The following is a 16,373-nucleotide window of genomic DNA, read 5'->3' as shown; positions in this document are numbered from 1 at the left end:
TGTGTGTGTGTGTGTGTATTTTAACCTAGAAGAGTACTGCAAAGTGTTAGTAGTGGTTACCTTAATTTTAGGTAATGCTACTATAGACAACTTTTTTTATTTTGCTTCAATTCCGTAAATACTGAGTGACTACCATGTGCCAACCACTGTGCCAGGTGCCAGTCATTATACACAATGGTGAATAAAAGCATATTTACTCTCTGCCTCGTGGATGAATAAGTGGGCAATTAAATAATTACTGTATGGTTACAAATGAAAGTATGCTGTAAAATAATGGAGAAAGTTCTGTGATGGAGATGGAGAGGTTTAGGGGAGGGCACATGTGGATCTAACCGTCAGGGAAGACCTCTGACATTTTAGTCAAGACCTGAAGGCTGGAAAGGAGACAACCTTAGGATGAGAGGGCTGTGGAGGGGCTGTGCCCAGCACAGGGGACACCATATGCAAAGGCCCTGAGCATCAGAGAGCAAGCACTTTAGGGGAGCTAACAGGTCAGTGTGGAGTGACCACAGGACATTTATGTTTTCAGACCTGGGCACTGTTGACATGACATGAAGGGCTCCTGCTCAGGGAACTATTATTCTTTCTGAGGCAGATCCTTTCTAAAGTACTGCCTTACACACACACACACACACACACACACACACACACACACACACACACACACACACACACACACACGTCTTGGGTTAACAGCTAGCATTTATCAAAATGCCTGAGGGCTGGCTGAGTGGCTCAGTTGATTAAGAGCTTGCTCAAGAGTGCAAGCTCTGAGCAACCAGGTTGCTGGTTCGATTCCCACATGGGCCCGAGCTGAGCTGCCCCTGAGCTGCCAACAGGTGGCAGGATGGCTCAGCTAAACCAAACAAACAAAACAAAATGCCTTAAAAATCTGTGTGTGTGTGTGTGTGTGTGTGTGTGTGTGTGTGTGTTTGTGTTTAAATCAAGTCACTACTACCCACTTCCTAGGACAAGTCATAGAGTACAGTAGAGGCTCACTCTCATAGGTTTTAGGAAATGTGGTTGATAAAGTGAAATAATCGTTAAGAAAGGTGTATATTACTCCTTTGACCCGTCTATGCAATTTGGGGAGTTTCTGTACAACCAAATTCTTTGCTAATGGTAAGAGGAACACTTTTCTTTATCAAAACAAGAAAAAAACAAAAAGCCTACAATCTTACCTAATAATGCAAATAGACTGGAACATTTTCTTTGGGGTAATTGCCAATTTCCTTCATTTTGACAGCATGATTATAGTCTCAACATGTTCTGGGGTGCATGAGAATAAAACAGGATCCTTTTTCCAAAACCTCCCATTTCAAGCCCCTCCACACAAACTGTCACCTTAGGTGAGGGTCCACATAGAATTTTCAAGTATTGTGCAAGGTCATAGACTTAATAAAGAAAAACGTAAGACACGTGGGGCCAAAGTTTGGCTCTAGCAAAGTCCGTTTCCAAACCGAGCAGCCTCAGTCCGTTTGTTGGCCACCTTCTTGGTTCTGTACCAGGAGCAAGAAAAGCAGGATGCCAGAGCCCAGATGTTGCAGCAGGAAGGGGGTGGGGTGGGGGGTGGAATTTCCACAGGCAGAGCTAATAACAACACAGGTAGTGAGGATGGAGCTGGAAGCAGCCCCAATACTCCGGCTCAGATGCTACGCCACCTCACTTCACCATCACGGCAATCCCGGGAAGGAAGCACATTTTTTATCCTCACTGCATAGATGAGGAAACTGGGGCTCCCCAATGAGACAGAGCCTGAAGTGAACTCAGACCCAGTCTGTGCTGCACCTGATTAGCCAGTTAACAGAGAAGTGAAGCCAGAGCACATGAAGTGCCTCGACATGAGGGTTAAGTAGGTGAATCCAACTGGAAGCTGGAGCTTGCAACTAGGAGGATTGCAATTCTCCCAATTACGATCCTAATTGGACTAGGACAGGGAGACATGCCGATGTGCACAGGTGTCACTAGGAAAGGCTGGACATGCACACAGGTTCTGTCCAGTCTGGGGTTCTGGGGTTGGGCAGCTGCATCTCCCCAGCTTCCAGGTGAGACCCAAGGGGCTGGAGGAGGGAGGGGAGTGTTTCTGGAAGAGCTGGGTCATAAATGATTTGGGCACAGCGAAGAAAGGCACTAACAGCGCAAGCCATTTTAGCTTTTTCTTTTGAATCACAGATCTCTGTAAGATTCTAATAAAGCTATAGGACCTCTGCGCTGAGGAAGGCACAGGTGATTCCACAATGTATCCCACCCAGGCCAGGTGAAGAGCACCTGATTGTGAAAACGAGAGCAGCAGAGAAACAGCCCCTCTTAGAAGAGGCACCAACACCCCCCAATGATGGCCAGTCTGGCTTTCTCTCAGATGCCCCTCCAATCCCCTCCTGGGGGCCCCCGTCCCCCATGTCCCCCCACCCTACCCCACCCCGCTTGCCCAGTTGAAAGTGGTGGCAGGCAGAGACTGTGCCCCTAGTTCGTGTTTTACCTCATTATTCTCATTGGATGAACCAAAAGGCCTGATGATTAAAAGCCATTAACCTCCCACCCCACATACACAGCAGGTTGCATCCTTTTGGATTGGAAAGTTTTGCATTCTGGAAGTGGGTTCTGGATAACCCCTGCTGTGCGCCCCCATATTCCAGCCGGCAAAGGAAGGGTGCAGCAACATCAAGGAACCTTCCAGCCTGGTGTTCCACTCCCATACCCTTACCTACTCCCCCAGCAGCCTCCCCAGACGCCTCATGACACTGCCTCTGAGACTAAGTTCAAGCCCCACACAGCCAGGACCTGGCCTTACTTTAGCCTGCCCACTTCACTCGTTTGCAGCAGCAGCAACAAAAGCCAACCAGATCCGCTTCAGGCCCCACCTCATGAAAACAGTACAAGAGAAATCAAGTCCAACTGCCATCACAGACCTTTTATTTCTAAAACCGGTTCATCATAGGACTCCTTCAAAAACAGACCTGCTCTCCCAGATCTGAAATACAGCCCGGCACCCCAAGTGCTCCAGCGCATGGGGAGGGCGCGTTTCTGTTGAGCCAACTGCCCGCCAACTTCCACGCTACAGGCATCAAATTGTCCACACCTCGATGCAGAAACACCTGTGTCCCCGCTTCCTGAACCACCTGTTTGTTCCTGCCACCTTTCTAGCCCAGGCCCTCACTGAAGCCATCAGTTGAGGTCTAGCCAGCCAGTGGGACGGTAGCCTGTTAGCACTGAGCCCCGTTGGACAGTCCAGGTCTACGCAGCCTTTTCTCAGGCTTTTTGCCTCTGAGACTCCCACTGAGATGCAAACACTCCTGGGAGGACCCCATGTCAGCCCCTTATCACCTGTCCTCACCTGGCCGGTTGGAGATACCTTCCTGGGGAGCAGAGGCTGACTGCAGGTGGTAGAAAGAGGATATCAGAGGGAACGGTCCACGACGAGTAAAGCCTCAGCCCGCAGCCAGCGTCCAGGTGAAATCGTTTTGGGTAAGTGGCGCTCAAGGTCCAGTCGAGGCGGGCTCCAGCAGGTGGGAAATCCAGCACAGGTGTTCCCATGCACAAGGGTGCCTCCGCCCCACTCCCACCCTGGAGATTCGAAGACGAGGCCAATGTTTTGAAAAATATAAAACTTTAATAAAGGCTACATCTCTTAATTACAATAATTATTGTACCAAGTAATTTTCCTTAAATGAACTCTTTATAATGCATAATTTACAGTTTAAGTAGAACAAAATGCCATGGCAAAAGTCATTGAGTACAAGACTTGTAATAAAAAGGCATAAAATAGATTTATACATAAACCCCTTTCAAAAAACAAGGGAAAGCTGGAGCCCTCAATATAGGGCGACACACGGAGTGCGACACCGTGCAGGTACAGGTACTGTACTGATTCAAAGTCAAGCACTAGAGATAGTGGATTAATACTCTTTTGTCGTACGATATATACAGACGTATAGTACAGGTAACAATGGCAAACAGAATGTACAGATTAACAACACAAAAACCCAAACGTCAAGATGAAGGTGTCTGGAGGAATGGGTGCTGCTAGGTCTTCCCACAACTGTTCGCTTCTTTGCAGGGCAGGCGGGGTAGTTTCCAGAATGGCTCGGGTCCAAAGACTAATTTTTTTTTTTTAAAAAAGAGAAAACAACTCCAAGGAATTATTTCAATAAAAATCACACGTGGAACCACAAGGTTCGAGCAGGCCTCAGCCACTGGGTGCTGGGCCTTGGTGGACAGCTACAAGAAGTTACAGGATGACTCTGGGGCCCCAGGGAGGCCTCCCCTCCTCTGCAATGGATCACCCCATCCGACATGATGACCCCAAAATGGCGGTGATGTTGTAATGTTAAGTCAAACCTCAAGACCTTTGTGACAAAATAGAGCAGCATAGGAAAGAATAAAAATGCACCAATTTCTGCATGTGTCAATGGCAGGGCACCATTTAAGAAAAGTCTATCTTCACTTGGAGAAACGCAGGGCAGAGCACAAATTCCTCTTTTAATGAAGAAAGCATTAATGCGCTCCTAAGCTCAACTCCTAAGTTTAGACAGAACAATGAAAACTTCCTCTCCCCCTTCCATGTTTAAAAGCAGCATATCCATAAACTGGGGACAGGGATAATCAATTGTTCAATAAATATCAGTAAGGATTCCTGTTCAGGTAAGCTATACACAGTTTCTCTTAGTTTATGGATTTCAGATCCCTAGGAAGTCATATATTATGTATGGCAGTCTCTCAAATACAGTCAGCTTCTTCAATAGCCAAGAGTGGTCATGTTTTTAATAAATAGTTCAGGCTTTTCTTATCTCAGTACCCAGCTTGTGATTAATGAAAACCAACCTCCCCGCACCCTCCCCCAAGGCCCAGTGGCCAATTCTTCCCTAGACTTTTGTCTTCATTGTTTCTTTTCCTTCAAAAATGTTTCATCGCGGCCGCTCACGTCTGAGGCCTTTCATGGGGGCTTTGGCCCCACAGCTCGCCAAAGCCAGACCCACACGGCTCAGTCGATCCGCTCCACTTTGCCCAGAATCCTGCCTTCATACATGGGCAGCACCATCTCATCGTCCCAGATCTCCTCAAAAACTGCTCCACAGGCAAACTCGTCGCTTGCTTTTTTGAAGTAATACCTTAGAAGGAAAACGCAAAAAGCATCTTGGTAAAAACGCATGTTCTACTTGAAAAGAAACGTTAAATCAACACTCAGGACTGAGGTATCTTGACAACGCTCCTACTGCAGGTGTCCAGGTCAACGTTCGCCCTTATCGGATTCAGATGGCTACGGCGGCGGGTCGAAGGGCACAAACGAGCGGGTCTTGTGACACTCAGGGAGGAGAGCTGGGCACCCTGCAGGCAGCAGCCTGGGTGGGCTCCCCCTGCACATGGCTCTGAGGCTGCAGTCTTCAGCCTAGAGCTGCGGCCACCGACACACATGCTGTGAAAAGCGCGCTTTGCAGACTAGAGCTGCTGCTCTCTCTGGGGGATGGGTGGAAAGGGCAACGCTAGCCTGCAGGTCCATCTGTAGCCGCCGCCAAGAAAGGGGTCCCTCAGAGAGACCCCAGGCTCAGCCAGCCTGAACCTGGAGAAGCCTGTGGAAGGCTAATCCGCCAGGAAGCTGACACCTCTAGTCCTTCCCACCTTGCAGTGCCCAAGTGCCAGCTCTTCCAGCGGGTCTCCGGCAAAGCCATGGGCCAGCCAGCACGGGAGGCAGGCCAGCCGGTCCATTCCCAGGGCAGCAGACAGCACCCACCCTCTTCTCCGCAGGCCCCGCCTCCTCTCACCCACCCCTCCAGGGTCAAACACTAAGGGCCCTTCCATTATGCCTGTTGATTAAAGGTTTCTTTTATCCCACCCAGCCTTCTTTCTTCTAAGGCTGTTTAATTGTATGGGCTCAAATGACCAGTTTCTCCGACGGGACTCTCTCAGGAGAGTCCCATTGGGAAGCAGTGGCTGTCCTCCCGGGCCCCTCCCAAGGAAATGAAGCGAAGTCCTTTTCCTTCCCTGTCCCCAGCAAGGGAGACCCCTCACTCAGTTTAAACTTGCCCCTGCAAGCTGTCATCTTCAACCAATAAAGGCCACTCACAGAGGGAGGGTCACAGTCCCCTGGTAGGGGGGGAGGGTAGCCTCTCTAAAAAGTTTAATTGTGTCTCAGGGTTATGGTTGTTTTTTGTTTTTGTCTTTTCTCTTAAAAAAAAAATCCCCTTGGTTAAATTTTTTTCTTCTTTAATGAAGGCAAGCCAAATACTTTCATAGGAGATAAGGCTAAATAAAGTGAAACAGCTGGGTTTAGTCAAGGTTCTTTGTTTTTAGCATTCTCGGCTGAGCTAAAGATTCGGGGTGAACAGTGCGGCTCAAAATGGTCAGTGGTGAAAACGCTTCAGATGGAGGGGGTCAGACTATTGCGGGGAGCCTGAGAGGAGATGGTAAGTAAGTGGGGAGGGGCACTGGGCATAAGAGACCCTGGGCAGCAGGAAAAAGTTACTTTTCCTTAGAAATAAGAGGCTCCAATTCCGATGCCCCCTCAGTCATGCCCCTCAGTTGGGGTCACCACGTTGGGCTTTCATGGCAAACACACAACGACCTTTTACATAATCTCAACCTCTTCCAGAGAGGAGAGAGGCAACCTTCCCTTGGTCCAACCCCCAAGACTTCAGAAGTGCTCACTGCCCTCATGTTCTCCTAGAGACGGGCTTTTCCACTGCAACATGCTTTATGTGGCAAACTTTGCTTTCTTCTGACATCTGGCACCAATAGCGTCTGGCACGTCTGGAGGGGCTGTTCTCCTTTTGAACCCCTGCCATGGTGAGATTACTCAATGCGGCCCAGGTCCCCCACTCCACAGCCGCATCCTCGCCGGGCTTTTTACTGTGGGGGGCGGGGGGCGGTGAGGGGGTACAAACCGAATGTTGGAGCACGACCCCTACTGGGGGTGGGAGAGGCATGGCACCCTGTGCCCCCACCACCCAGGAGGGCAGTGAGTCCGGCTGCGGCCCCAATAGAGAGAGATAAGGGGCTGGGACGGGCCTGGCCACAGCCTGATCCAATCAGTAAAGAATTTGAGCATCGACCATTTGTGCAAGTCTTTGTGCATTAAAGGGGAGGCCGGGGCTTCAAAGCCAGGCTTATTAAGTGTGCCTTAGAAAAAAAATCAGAGCCAGATGTGGCCGGAGTGGCTGAGTGCAGAGCCTCCCCTGCAGCCTCTCTGCTCAGTGCTCCGTGGCCCTTCTCCCCTGAAGGTCACCTGTAGTTCCAAAGTCCAGCCGAGTCAAAGCTGAGGTCAAAATAAATCCCCGGAGGGGCACGTTTGCGTAATTAGTTTCACCTTGTGTCTGTTCAAGATTAAAAAAAAGAAAGCAGGCCGGTTTCCCAAGCCTTTTGATGCATTTTCAGAACTGTCTCTGCCCAGGTGTAAAAGCGGAAGATCTAAGCCCAGCCAGCTCCACACCCTGCTTGTCAGTCACCTACGAGGTCCCAGTCCGAGCCCCTGAATCAGCTCGCAGGCTGACGCGGCTGCTCGGGAAGGGACGGGTCTTGGGCCTTAGAGGTGGACTTGCCTGGGTGCTGGAGTTGGTGGCCACCAGGCAGGTTGCTAAGTGCTATTTGAGTTCTCCACTCCCATGCCCAGCTTGAGGCAGCCAGGGGTTGGCACTTTCTGGGCACGTACTGTGTGCCTGGGCACCTCACCTGCCTCTCCCTTGTCCCAGCCACGCGTACTGCACCAAGATTCGGCTGGAGAAGAACCCACCTAGTCCCTTGGGATGAAGGCCATCCACCGAGATGGGTCAAGTGATCAAGAAACGGTCCAGGGCTGGCGCACAGCTCCTTACTCCTCACCAGGGCCCAGGAACGCCAGGGTGGGAGGGGCCGAGTTCCCTTCCCAAGGTCCTGGCGGGAGGAGCGGCAGGCCCAGGCCACCTGCTGCACACCCGCAGGTCCTGCCCCCTCTGTTATGGACAAAAGACCATCCCTTCCCACGACGCAGAAGACAGACTGAGCAGTTCTGTGGGCAGAAAAGCGGAGCGAGGAGGCTGCTACCTCCATTTCCAGGCAATGCCCTCTGCCCTTCCCCACGTGTGCGTGTGGACAGTCTTGCCTACACCCAAGCCGCGAGAGCCAGCTTTTGGTCTCCTAGTGGGTCTGTCCACCTGTCTGTCTGTCTCTTCTCTCCCCTCTCCCCACTCACCATCCCTCACCCTTCTCCATTTCAGGCACAAGATGACCCAAACCCAGCTCTCCTTCTGACAAAGCCAACTGTCCCTTTCTCCTCAGTGTCTTGTTCACCTGGGAGAAAAAGCCCGTCCAGGTGCCCACAGAGCCCTCCCAGCTGCTGCTGCTGCTGTGATATTTCTGGTAGTGGTGAGGGGAGAGAGGACATGAGAAGGAACCAAAGCATCCAAGAGCCCACCCCCATGGCCTCCTGGAGCGCTTCCTAAGCCCCTTCCCTCCTGGCTCCTCCCAGGTCTGGCCAGGCCAGTGAAGTGACTGTGGCTCTTGGTTCTGAGCAAACAAACTCTGGAGCAGAAAGAAGCCACAGGGCTCTTACCTATAATTTCCCTTTTTGCTGAGCTGCTCTTTAAAGTGGCCTAGGGTCAAGCTCTGAGCCTTCAGCATCCTCCTATATGGAATTTCTTCTCCACAGAAGAAGTAGGTGACAACCAACTCGCTGGCCTGGAGCGTGTGGACCCCTGCTGGTTTCTTTGGCTCTTTGTGGCTGCAAATAAGATGGAACACAACAAGTTCAGCATTTGAAGGCAGCAAGCAAGCAGTCTCTCTCTCTCTCCAAACACTGTCTCCAGAGGTAAAGCAAGGCTGCAGCTATAAGCTCAAAGGGGGCTTGGGGGTGGGGCCCCCATATCACAGAGGCAGCCACCTCTGGGAGGGACACAGTCCAAGCCCAGGTTGCCTGTGTGGAGCACACAAGAAGGGACCATTTGCTTGGTTGTATAAATTGCCATTGTTTCTCTTACTACCACCAAATGGGGGGACAGAGCCGTCTCTTCCAGGTTGGCACGAACGGGGTGCTTGCCATGGAGATGAGAAGAGAAATGACCACAGATCCATAAGGACAGTCACCCTGACCAGGGTGCGCTGCAGAGACCAACTCCAAGCACCTCCTGGGATGGTGGCATGAACTCGGAATGCTGTGAAGCCCACTCATTTTGACTTCCCCATTTATTCTGAGTTTTTGTAGAGTGGCTTAAAAATATTTTTTTTAAAAAAGCTGCAGGCCCAAACAGCTGGTAGACTTAAGGTCAACCCATTAAAACAAAAGGGTCCAGGGTGGCGGCTTATTCAGGACTTCAAACATTGCTCATGGCTCAAGATAAAGAAGCTAAGGAAAAAAACTTTAATTATTTAGACCATTTTAGATCTCTGCAGCAGATTTCTTTGTAAAGGCACCATCCTGTAATTAAATGAAGCCAGGCTTCTCTGTCCATTTGGCAAGAGTGTAAATTTACAAAAGGGATCACGGCGCGATTAGGGAAGATGCTCTGCTTTCCCCGAGCGCAACAACAACGATCCCCTTCTCTCCATCTCTGCAATGTCATCTTCCTGCTCAGTGGGACACAAAGAGGTTTCCAACTTGCTAACTTGCAAGCTGGATGGGGGCAACTTTTCCATCTAGGTTTGGGGGTCCCCGTTATCCATCTGCTAATGGCTTCGTGTCTCAGCCTGTGACTAGTGTGCACCCAGGCATCCTGGGCCATCCGTCACTTCTGGAAGGAGCACTTGTGTACAAGTCACGATGCACTGCTCAGTACCAGCAGGATTTTCAAGATCCTAATTTATGGCACCATCTGTGTTTACTGTTCCTTGTCACTAACGTTCAAATCAAGGTGATTGTATATACTAAAAAAAAGTTTTCAAAACTTGTAACTCCAGATAGTGAATCCCCTGGCGTGTACACCACTGGGTGGGTCTCAGCAATGCCAGGCAAAGACACTCACCCTTCTGAAGCCAGGCTTGGGCTGGAGAAGGGTGTGGTTCCTGTCTGACCAGTGGCTGAGTGATTCCTGTCCCTCTGCTGACTGGCCACGCAGCACCTGAGGACACAGCCAGAACAAAGGATTTAGAGGTAAGCCTGCTGTCCCCAGGGCAAATGGGAGACAGACAGAACACTACTCTCTGTGCCCTCCTAAAAAGACACACAGACCCGATTTCCATCCATGGGGAGACCCAACCAAGGCCGTGTGTTAACAATGGCTCTGGGAGGCCTGGAAGACGACGTGTTGGGAATAGCTATCCTAAGCCCCCTGGGAGCTCAGGACTGGAAACTGTCAGTCCAGGCAAAGGGCTGAAGGTCCTCGATTCCTCATCAGTCATGGGATCTTATAGACTCATCTAACCAGCCTTAAAAGATCCAGATATTTGTAAGAATCACTGAATTTCATTCTCCTCCTTCTAGGCGTGGCTTACTTAACACACAGATCCTGGTTAGCTCTTCAGGGTGAATGGAACTAAAGGGAACAATTTCTAGAGGTTGGGAAGGAGAATCTTATGCGACCAGAAGCAATTCCTCCTTCCCGAGCAAAGATCAAGACCCAGCAGAAAAGGCCCTTCCCTTAGCCACAGGCCAGGTGTCCACCTCCACACCCCATCCCTGCCTTTCGCCTGACGACGGTTCTTGCACTCACCGCTGCTTCGGGGGTTTCGACACCTCAGCCAGCCTGCGGCAGGCCTCCTCCAGCTGGGCCAGGGTGTTGGGTGGGGTCAGGGGAGGCATTGCAGGGTCCTGGGTGAACGGGTGGGCACGGGGGGCCGCGCGGGGGTGCCCGCTGCTGCCCCCCCACAGGTGGTGCCGGCCGGCTCGCTCAGCTGGAGATGCACGGGCAGACTCCAAGGGGTAGGCCTTTTTTGTGCTTTGGGCACTGAATAAGGAATGAGGAGAGAGAGAAAGGAGGAATTAGGTTAGAAAAACTGGAAAATGTGACTTCGAGAGAAACTTCTCTATTTTGCCTTCAGAGAAAAAAAAAATAACTCTACCATAACACGAACGGGGGGCATTGCCAAAAACGTGGCATTTTTGTGGTCTGCTCAGTCCAGCGTTTAATATTAAGACGGCAGGAGTGAACAGTCACATTTGTTTCCGGCCGGCTGCAAAAATAGCCACCCCCGCAATCACCTCGGTGCTGACTGCCCGACCCCGGTGGCGGCGACAGTGTTTACCTATGGGGCTTGGGCTTGCTCTGCCGCTCAGTCTCCAGCATCCACTGCCAGACGTCCTGAGACCTGTCTCCTTCCTCCCCGGGCAGCTGCAGCGCCCCGGCTCCTTCCCTGGCCAGCGGGGCCAGGCCCGGCTCCGTGCCTCTGCCACTGCGCTTGGGCAGGGTGCTGCCTCTGCTGCCGCTATGGGAAGCCAAGAGCCACACGGGCCCAGAGAGCCGTTACTTCTCTGAGATTGCCCCCGTCGGGCAGAGGAGCGGGTGGTATGGTGACACGCACCTGCTCTCCTCAGCCCCCAGCCTGTGCCTCCCTCCTGGAAGCAAATGCCTGTGACCTCTGACCCCACCCACCTCACACCTGATTGGGACAGGAGCCCCAATTGGGACAGTCCAGTCTGCCGGGCACTTACCCAAACTGCTCTGCTGGCCCGGGCTCCGGAGCCTTGGGGTGGCTTTTACATTTCGGGTAGCAGTAAAACTCAGGACCCCCGGGGCAGAAGCAGCGCACCCTCTGGGCAGCCTCCGCCTCGATCTCCTCCTTGGTTTTGGGGACGGTGTGGTGGTGAATGTAGTGGTGGTGTACATGCTTCGTCATCTGCTTGGTCACGAAGCCCTTGGCCCCAAGGAGGGGGCAGCTGGCCGGAGAGGCTGCGGCGGGGGGCAACTTGCCCCCAGGCGGGAGTAGGGGGTGGTACTGCGGGTGGTGGTGGTGGTCCGGGGAGCGGGAGCGGGGGCTGTAGCGGCCCACGCCGGGGGACTGGCAGCCGGGGGTCTTAAGGACCCTGGACAGATGGTCGTCCAGAATCGTCTGTGGGTCCTCCTCATAGCTGCCAGAGGGCAGGAGGGAAAGGGGGTGCTGGGCGGGCACCCCGTCCCGCGAGCCCAGCGGTAGCTCAGAGCCTTCCTTCTCTTCATCCTGGGAAGGAAGGCAGCAGAGGGGGCGTCCCATGAGCAGGAGGGACCCTTGGCAAAGGCTGGGGGGGCGGGGCCGGGCAGGGCGGAGCCGGCACTACCTCTCGGATCTGCTGCAGCCGCTCCTCCAGGCTGTGGCGGCTTTCCAGCTCCAGCTGTAGCTTCTCCAGCCTGGAGATCAGCTCCGCAGCGAAGGCGGCGGGGTCCACGGGGGTCATCTCCTTGGGCAGGCGGTGGGTTCTCTACGGGCCGCGGGGAGGAAACGGACGGGGGCGGGGTTAGCCAGCCAACCGCACTGTAGCAGCGCCGGAGCTTCCCGGGGCCAGGGACATGCTCGGTGGCTCCAGGTTCGGGCCGAGCTCGGTGGGCTCAGCAGCCCGGGCTGCGGGGGAGCTTTATGCGCCGGCACCGCGGCCTCATGGAGCGACATGGTCCCCACCAGCATTTGCCTTGGGCAGGAGCAGTTGGTCGCACTCCGAGAGGCCCGGCTTGTTCTCTCTGTAGTACAACCAGCCCATCAGTAGCTACTCTGAAGTAGAAAATCTTCAAAGACTGTTGTCAAACATCAAAAAAAAAAAAAAAAAAAAAAAAGGCTGCCTCTGAGGCGGGGAGGGGAGAAAGACCAACTCAAGGAATAAAAAGTAGAGTCTAAACAGAAAAGGAGTTGGAAATTAAAAAAAATAAGATTGGAAGGGAGGTGGGGTGGGGGGAGAGGAAAAGGGAGGGAAAAAAGGGAGTCACACGGCCGGATCAGAAGAAGTGGTAATTTATTTCCTGGCCGCACACAGCGCACCTTTGAGGCGGTGTTGTCTCAACACTGCCCTAGATCTGCCTGCTTTCCTCCACCCCGCCTCCCTGGCTCTTTGTACAGAAAATGAAGAAAGCGGCTGCGGGCTAGTCGCAGAACACTGCTGAGTTTGGCTGCCTGAAGCTGATCTATCAAGGGAAAAGGGAACATCTCCAAATCAAGTGCAGAATATAAAAAGGCACCGAGAGCGCCTGCCAACAGCAGCAAACAGAGAGAACCCCCACCGCCCTGCTTTCTGTCCTTCTCCTGTCATCTCGCCCACCCCCTCTTTCGTGGCGGTTCTGCCTCCTTCCTCATTTCATTCCTGCTTTGCCCTTTCCTTTGGGGTGGGGGCAACAAACATCCAACCTGCGAAGGTCAGCATTTTCCCCAGCAGATGAGCAGGCCTTGCCGCGTCAACTACTTAGCGGCAGAACCTCGTGCGGAGATGGCCCTTCTCACAAATGCAGCCCTCCTCTCCGCCCCCCCCCCCACTACCACCACACCCCAGGACCAAATCACCTACTTTACAAGCTTGGGTGACAGAACTTAATATTAACACACATACACACCCTGACCCATCAACGAAATTGTATATCATCAATTCTGTTGTATTTGGGAGATACTGTTATTGAGGGGGGTGCTGGAAGTCTCCGGAACAGCAATCTTAATATGCTAATTTTAGGACAGGGTTAGGTCTGCCCCAGACCGTGTGAGGAGCTTTCAGAGGAGATGCCCCAGCAACGATCCGATCCGTGCACTAATGCAACACGGGATTAGCAATTCAGAGTGTTAATTTCCTAAATGCAACATAACCCACGAGCCAATTGGATTCTCGGAAGCCGGCAGGAAGGATTCACAGAGATGCCACTCTACACTGGGCACTCTGGCAGCAGCTTCCTTGTAACCTGGGTCTCAGTGTATTGACAGAAGCACAGTTCCTGAAATGCAGACGGGAGGCTCTTGAAGACATGGGGCCACGTGCTGGCTGCCCGCTAGGACATGGAACTAGGAGAGGTCCCAGAAGAGTCCTTCACACCACGTGGGCCTCTCGTCTCAACCACTGGAGAAGCTGGGTGAGGGAGCCTCGCTTCCTAATGCTTCAGACTATGTGCAGATGTAACAGCGGTACTAAGTCAAGTCCTGGGGTTGGAAACAGACAACATGGAATAGCTGCCCTCCAGGGCTTCAGAAGCCAGCAGGAGAAAAGGCCAAGTAACTAGATAAATGGATGACTGAAATGACCAAGCCATGCAGTCAACACAAGGACAATGTCCCAGGGATGTGATTTTCCTCCCATGGGAGGCAGAGGTTCCTTTAGCCTACTCATTCATTCAATTGACAAATGTCTATTAAGCACCTATTATGTGCTAGGCACCTTTCTAATCTCTGTGGATACGGAGGTTAAAATGACAGACAAAACTCCGTGCCCTCAGGGGGCTTCCATTCTAGCAGAAACAAAATGTGTAGCAGATTATCTGCTATCATGTCCTGGTTTCTGGGGAGGAACTGCTTTGGTTTCTTTCGCATAAAAGATTTTCTTTTTTGAAGTGAGAAAATGTAAAGGTTCAAACAGGTCATCTTGAGCTCAGTGTCACACCCCAGTGAACCATGCAGCGTGTCCTGCCTGGTCTTCCCTTCCCTCCCTTTCTCCTGGCAGACCCCAGCAATGCTCCTCCTCCTTTCCCTATCTCTCCCCTTCCACCTCCCATCCCTCTTCTTCAGGACTCACCGTGGCCCAAATCGGCTGCCTCCCCCTACGGAGTATACTCACCGGGAAATGAGGTAGAGACACTTGGCCATTGGCCTTCACGCTGCGATGCATTTCTCTCTGGAGCTGTTTCTTACTCCCCACACGGTAAGGAGGGATTCCATCTCTAAGGGAAGGAAAAAGAACCCACAGGCTCACGAGAATGCTTTCAACACTCAGGATGCTCACGAGCCACGCAGCTATCCCACCAATGAAGAGGGTCACACACACTCCCCACGGGAAATGTGCCACCTGTCCCAGGCACCACGCGTGTTCCTATGGGGAAAGATCAATCCACAGGCCAACTGCCAAACCTCCTGCCCATCAATCACCTCCAGAAATGGCTCCCTCTTGGGTTTTGGATCACTGACTTGGAAAGCGCTTGGTAAGCTCATCTCTCAGGCTGTTGTCAGAACTGGGTCACACTCCAGCCAGCCGGGTCAGAGTGAAGGCTCCCCTACTTTACAGGTGCCCCAAGCAGGAGATTCTAAGACCCCTTTGGTCCTCCCAACAGTCCATTACCCCAAATCAGGAAACTAGGCATGCCTTAGGGAACATACGGGCCAGACCCACAGAGGGCTAAGCCAGGCATCAGTGAGGGCATGCGTGATTCTGCACCAGTCAACCTCCAAATTCCTTCCTTTTATAAATCACCACAAGGGTATCTCTGGGCTCCTTCCTTCCCTCAGCTCCAAACCCTACCACCCCCAACCAACAAAGTCTCAAAGACACATGACCGATGTGAGCATAAAGAGAAAGCCCCTACTATGTGGAATTTGGGGCAATTCATTTAAATATTTGAGTACCTACTATGAGCCAAACCTTGTTCTAGGCACTGAGCAAGAGAGCAGTGAAGAAAGGGGATAAAAATGCAGAGGACTGCCTTCATGAAGTTTATATTCTAATGGGGTGGCCCAGGCAATAAGCCAAACGAAACGAGTAAAATCTATAGCATTTTAGTACTATGACAAAATACATTGCAGGAAATGGGGAGACGGCCACTGCCGGGGGGGGGGGGGTGTTACAATTTCAAAATCCTCTCCCACCACCTAGTACTCACTGGCTATAGGGCATGCCAGTTGGCTCAAGGGGGTGGGGTGTCGTGTCAATAAGTCCTTGCAAAGGCCTTCATCATTATATTGGGGGGAAGGGGGGAAAGCAAGTGGAAGAGGTAAGGAAAGCCTGCACTCTGCACTCCAATTAGTCTTCACTAGAAGCATGACCTGGAGTTGCTAGGATTTTTTTTTAGAATGGTGGTCAAGGTGGGACTACTTTTCCATCGCTGTCCCTTCTGGAGGCCACTTATTTACAGAAGCCTCAGGGTTCAAACAGTTCCATCCTGAATCATACTTGGAGGCTGTAAATATTGAAACTAGGTCTTTGGCTAGTTCCCTTCCCCTGGTGTTTTGCTCATCATGAAGTGGAAGGAAGAAAAACATCTTTGGCTCAGCAGCAGTGGGTGAAAACCAGCAGTGCCTAAAAATACCCAGGAGCAGCCAGGGGTCGACCTCCAGCTCCCCATCCAAAATGCCCTAGAATTCCAAGTGTCTGTGTTTTCTGGACGTCTGCTGACCGAGACCAGAGAACAGGGCCACCACGGGGATGACGCAGATCATGGCCAAGAGAGCAATGCGTTAGCCAAACCTTATGGATGATCATACTGAGGGTTCAGGGGGAAAAGAGAGGCCGGTATCTACAGCAGGGACTTCCATACCCGGGTGAGTCCCGTCCCGGAGAAGGGCTGACAGGGGCAGAGCCAGTGAGCATGGTGGGAAGACGTTGG

General features: G+C 52.1%; 1 protein-coding gene across 5 annotated transcripts in view; it reads right to left on the bottom strand.

Annotated features, from left to right (window-relative positions):
- Window positions 1–3,590: 3,590 nt before the first annotated feature.
- Window positions 3,591–16,373, bottom strand: part of AXIN2 (axin 2) — a 32,222-nt gene continuing 19,439 nt past the window's right edge. For 4 of the 5 annotated variants that reach the window (XM_019637788.1, XM_019637787.1, XM_019637790.1 and 1 more), the window contains 8 exons: window positions 14,615–14,717; window positions 12,155–12,295; window positions 11,552–12,057; window positions 11,146–11,325; window positions 10,614–10,847; window positions 9,927–10,022; window positions 8,522–8,689; window positions 3,591–5,108 (listed from right to left, as the gene is read on the bottom strand). In XM_019637788.1, the coding sequence (XP_019493333.1) occupies window positions 4,982–5,108; window positions 8,522–8,689; window positions 9,927–10,022; window positions 10,614–10,847; window positions 11,146–11,325; window positions 11,552–12,057; window positions 12,155–12,295; window positions 14,615–14,717 (1,555 nt within the window). In that variant the 3' untranslated portion in view covers window positions 3,591–4,981. The remainder of the gene's footprint in view (window positions 5,109–8,521; window positions 8,690–9,926; window positions 10,023–10,613; window positions 10,848–11,145; window positions 11,326–11,551; window positions 12,058–12,154; window positions 12,296–14,614; window positions 14,718–16,373) is intronic. The other variant, XM_019637791.1, reaches the window with a different exon arrangement.

This window comes from Hipposideros armiger, unplaced genomic scaffold (assembly GCF_001890085.2).
Source record: "Hipposideros armiger isolate ML-2016 unplaced genomic scaffold, ASM189008v1 scaffold_34, whole genome shotgun sequence".
Taxonomy (NCBI): Eukaryota; Metazoa; Chordata; class Mammalia; order Chiroptera; family Hipposideridae; genus Hipposideros; species Hipposideros armiger.
Note: the sequence above shows the minus strand (reverse complement) of the source record. Positions and strands in the feature narration are given on the sequence as shown.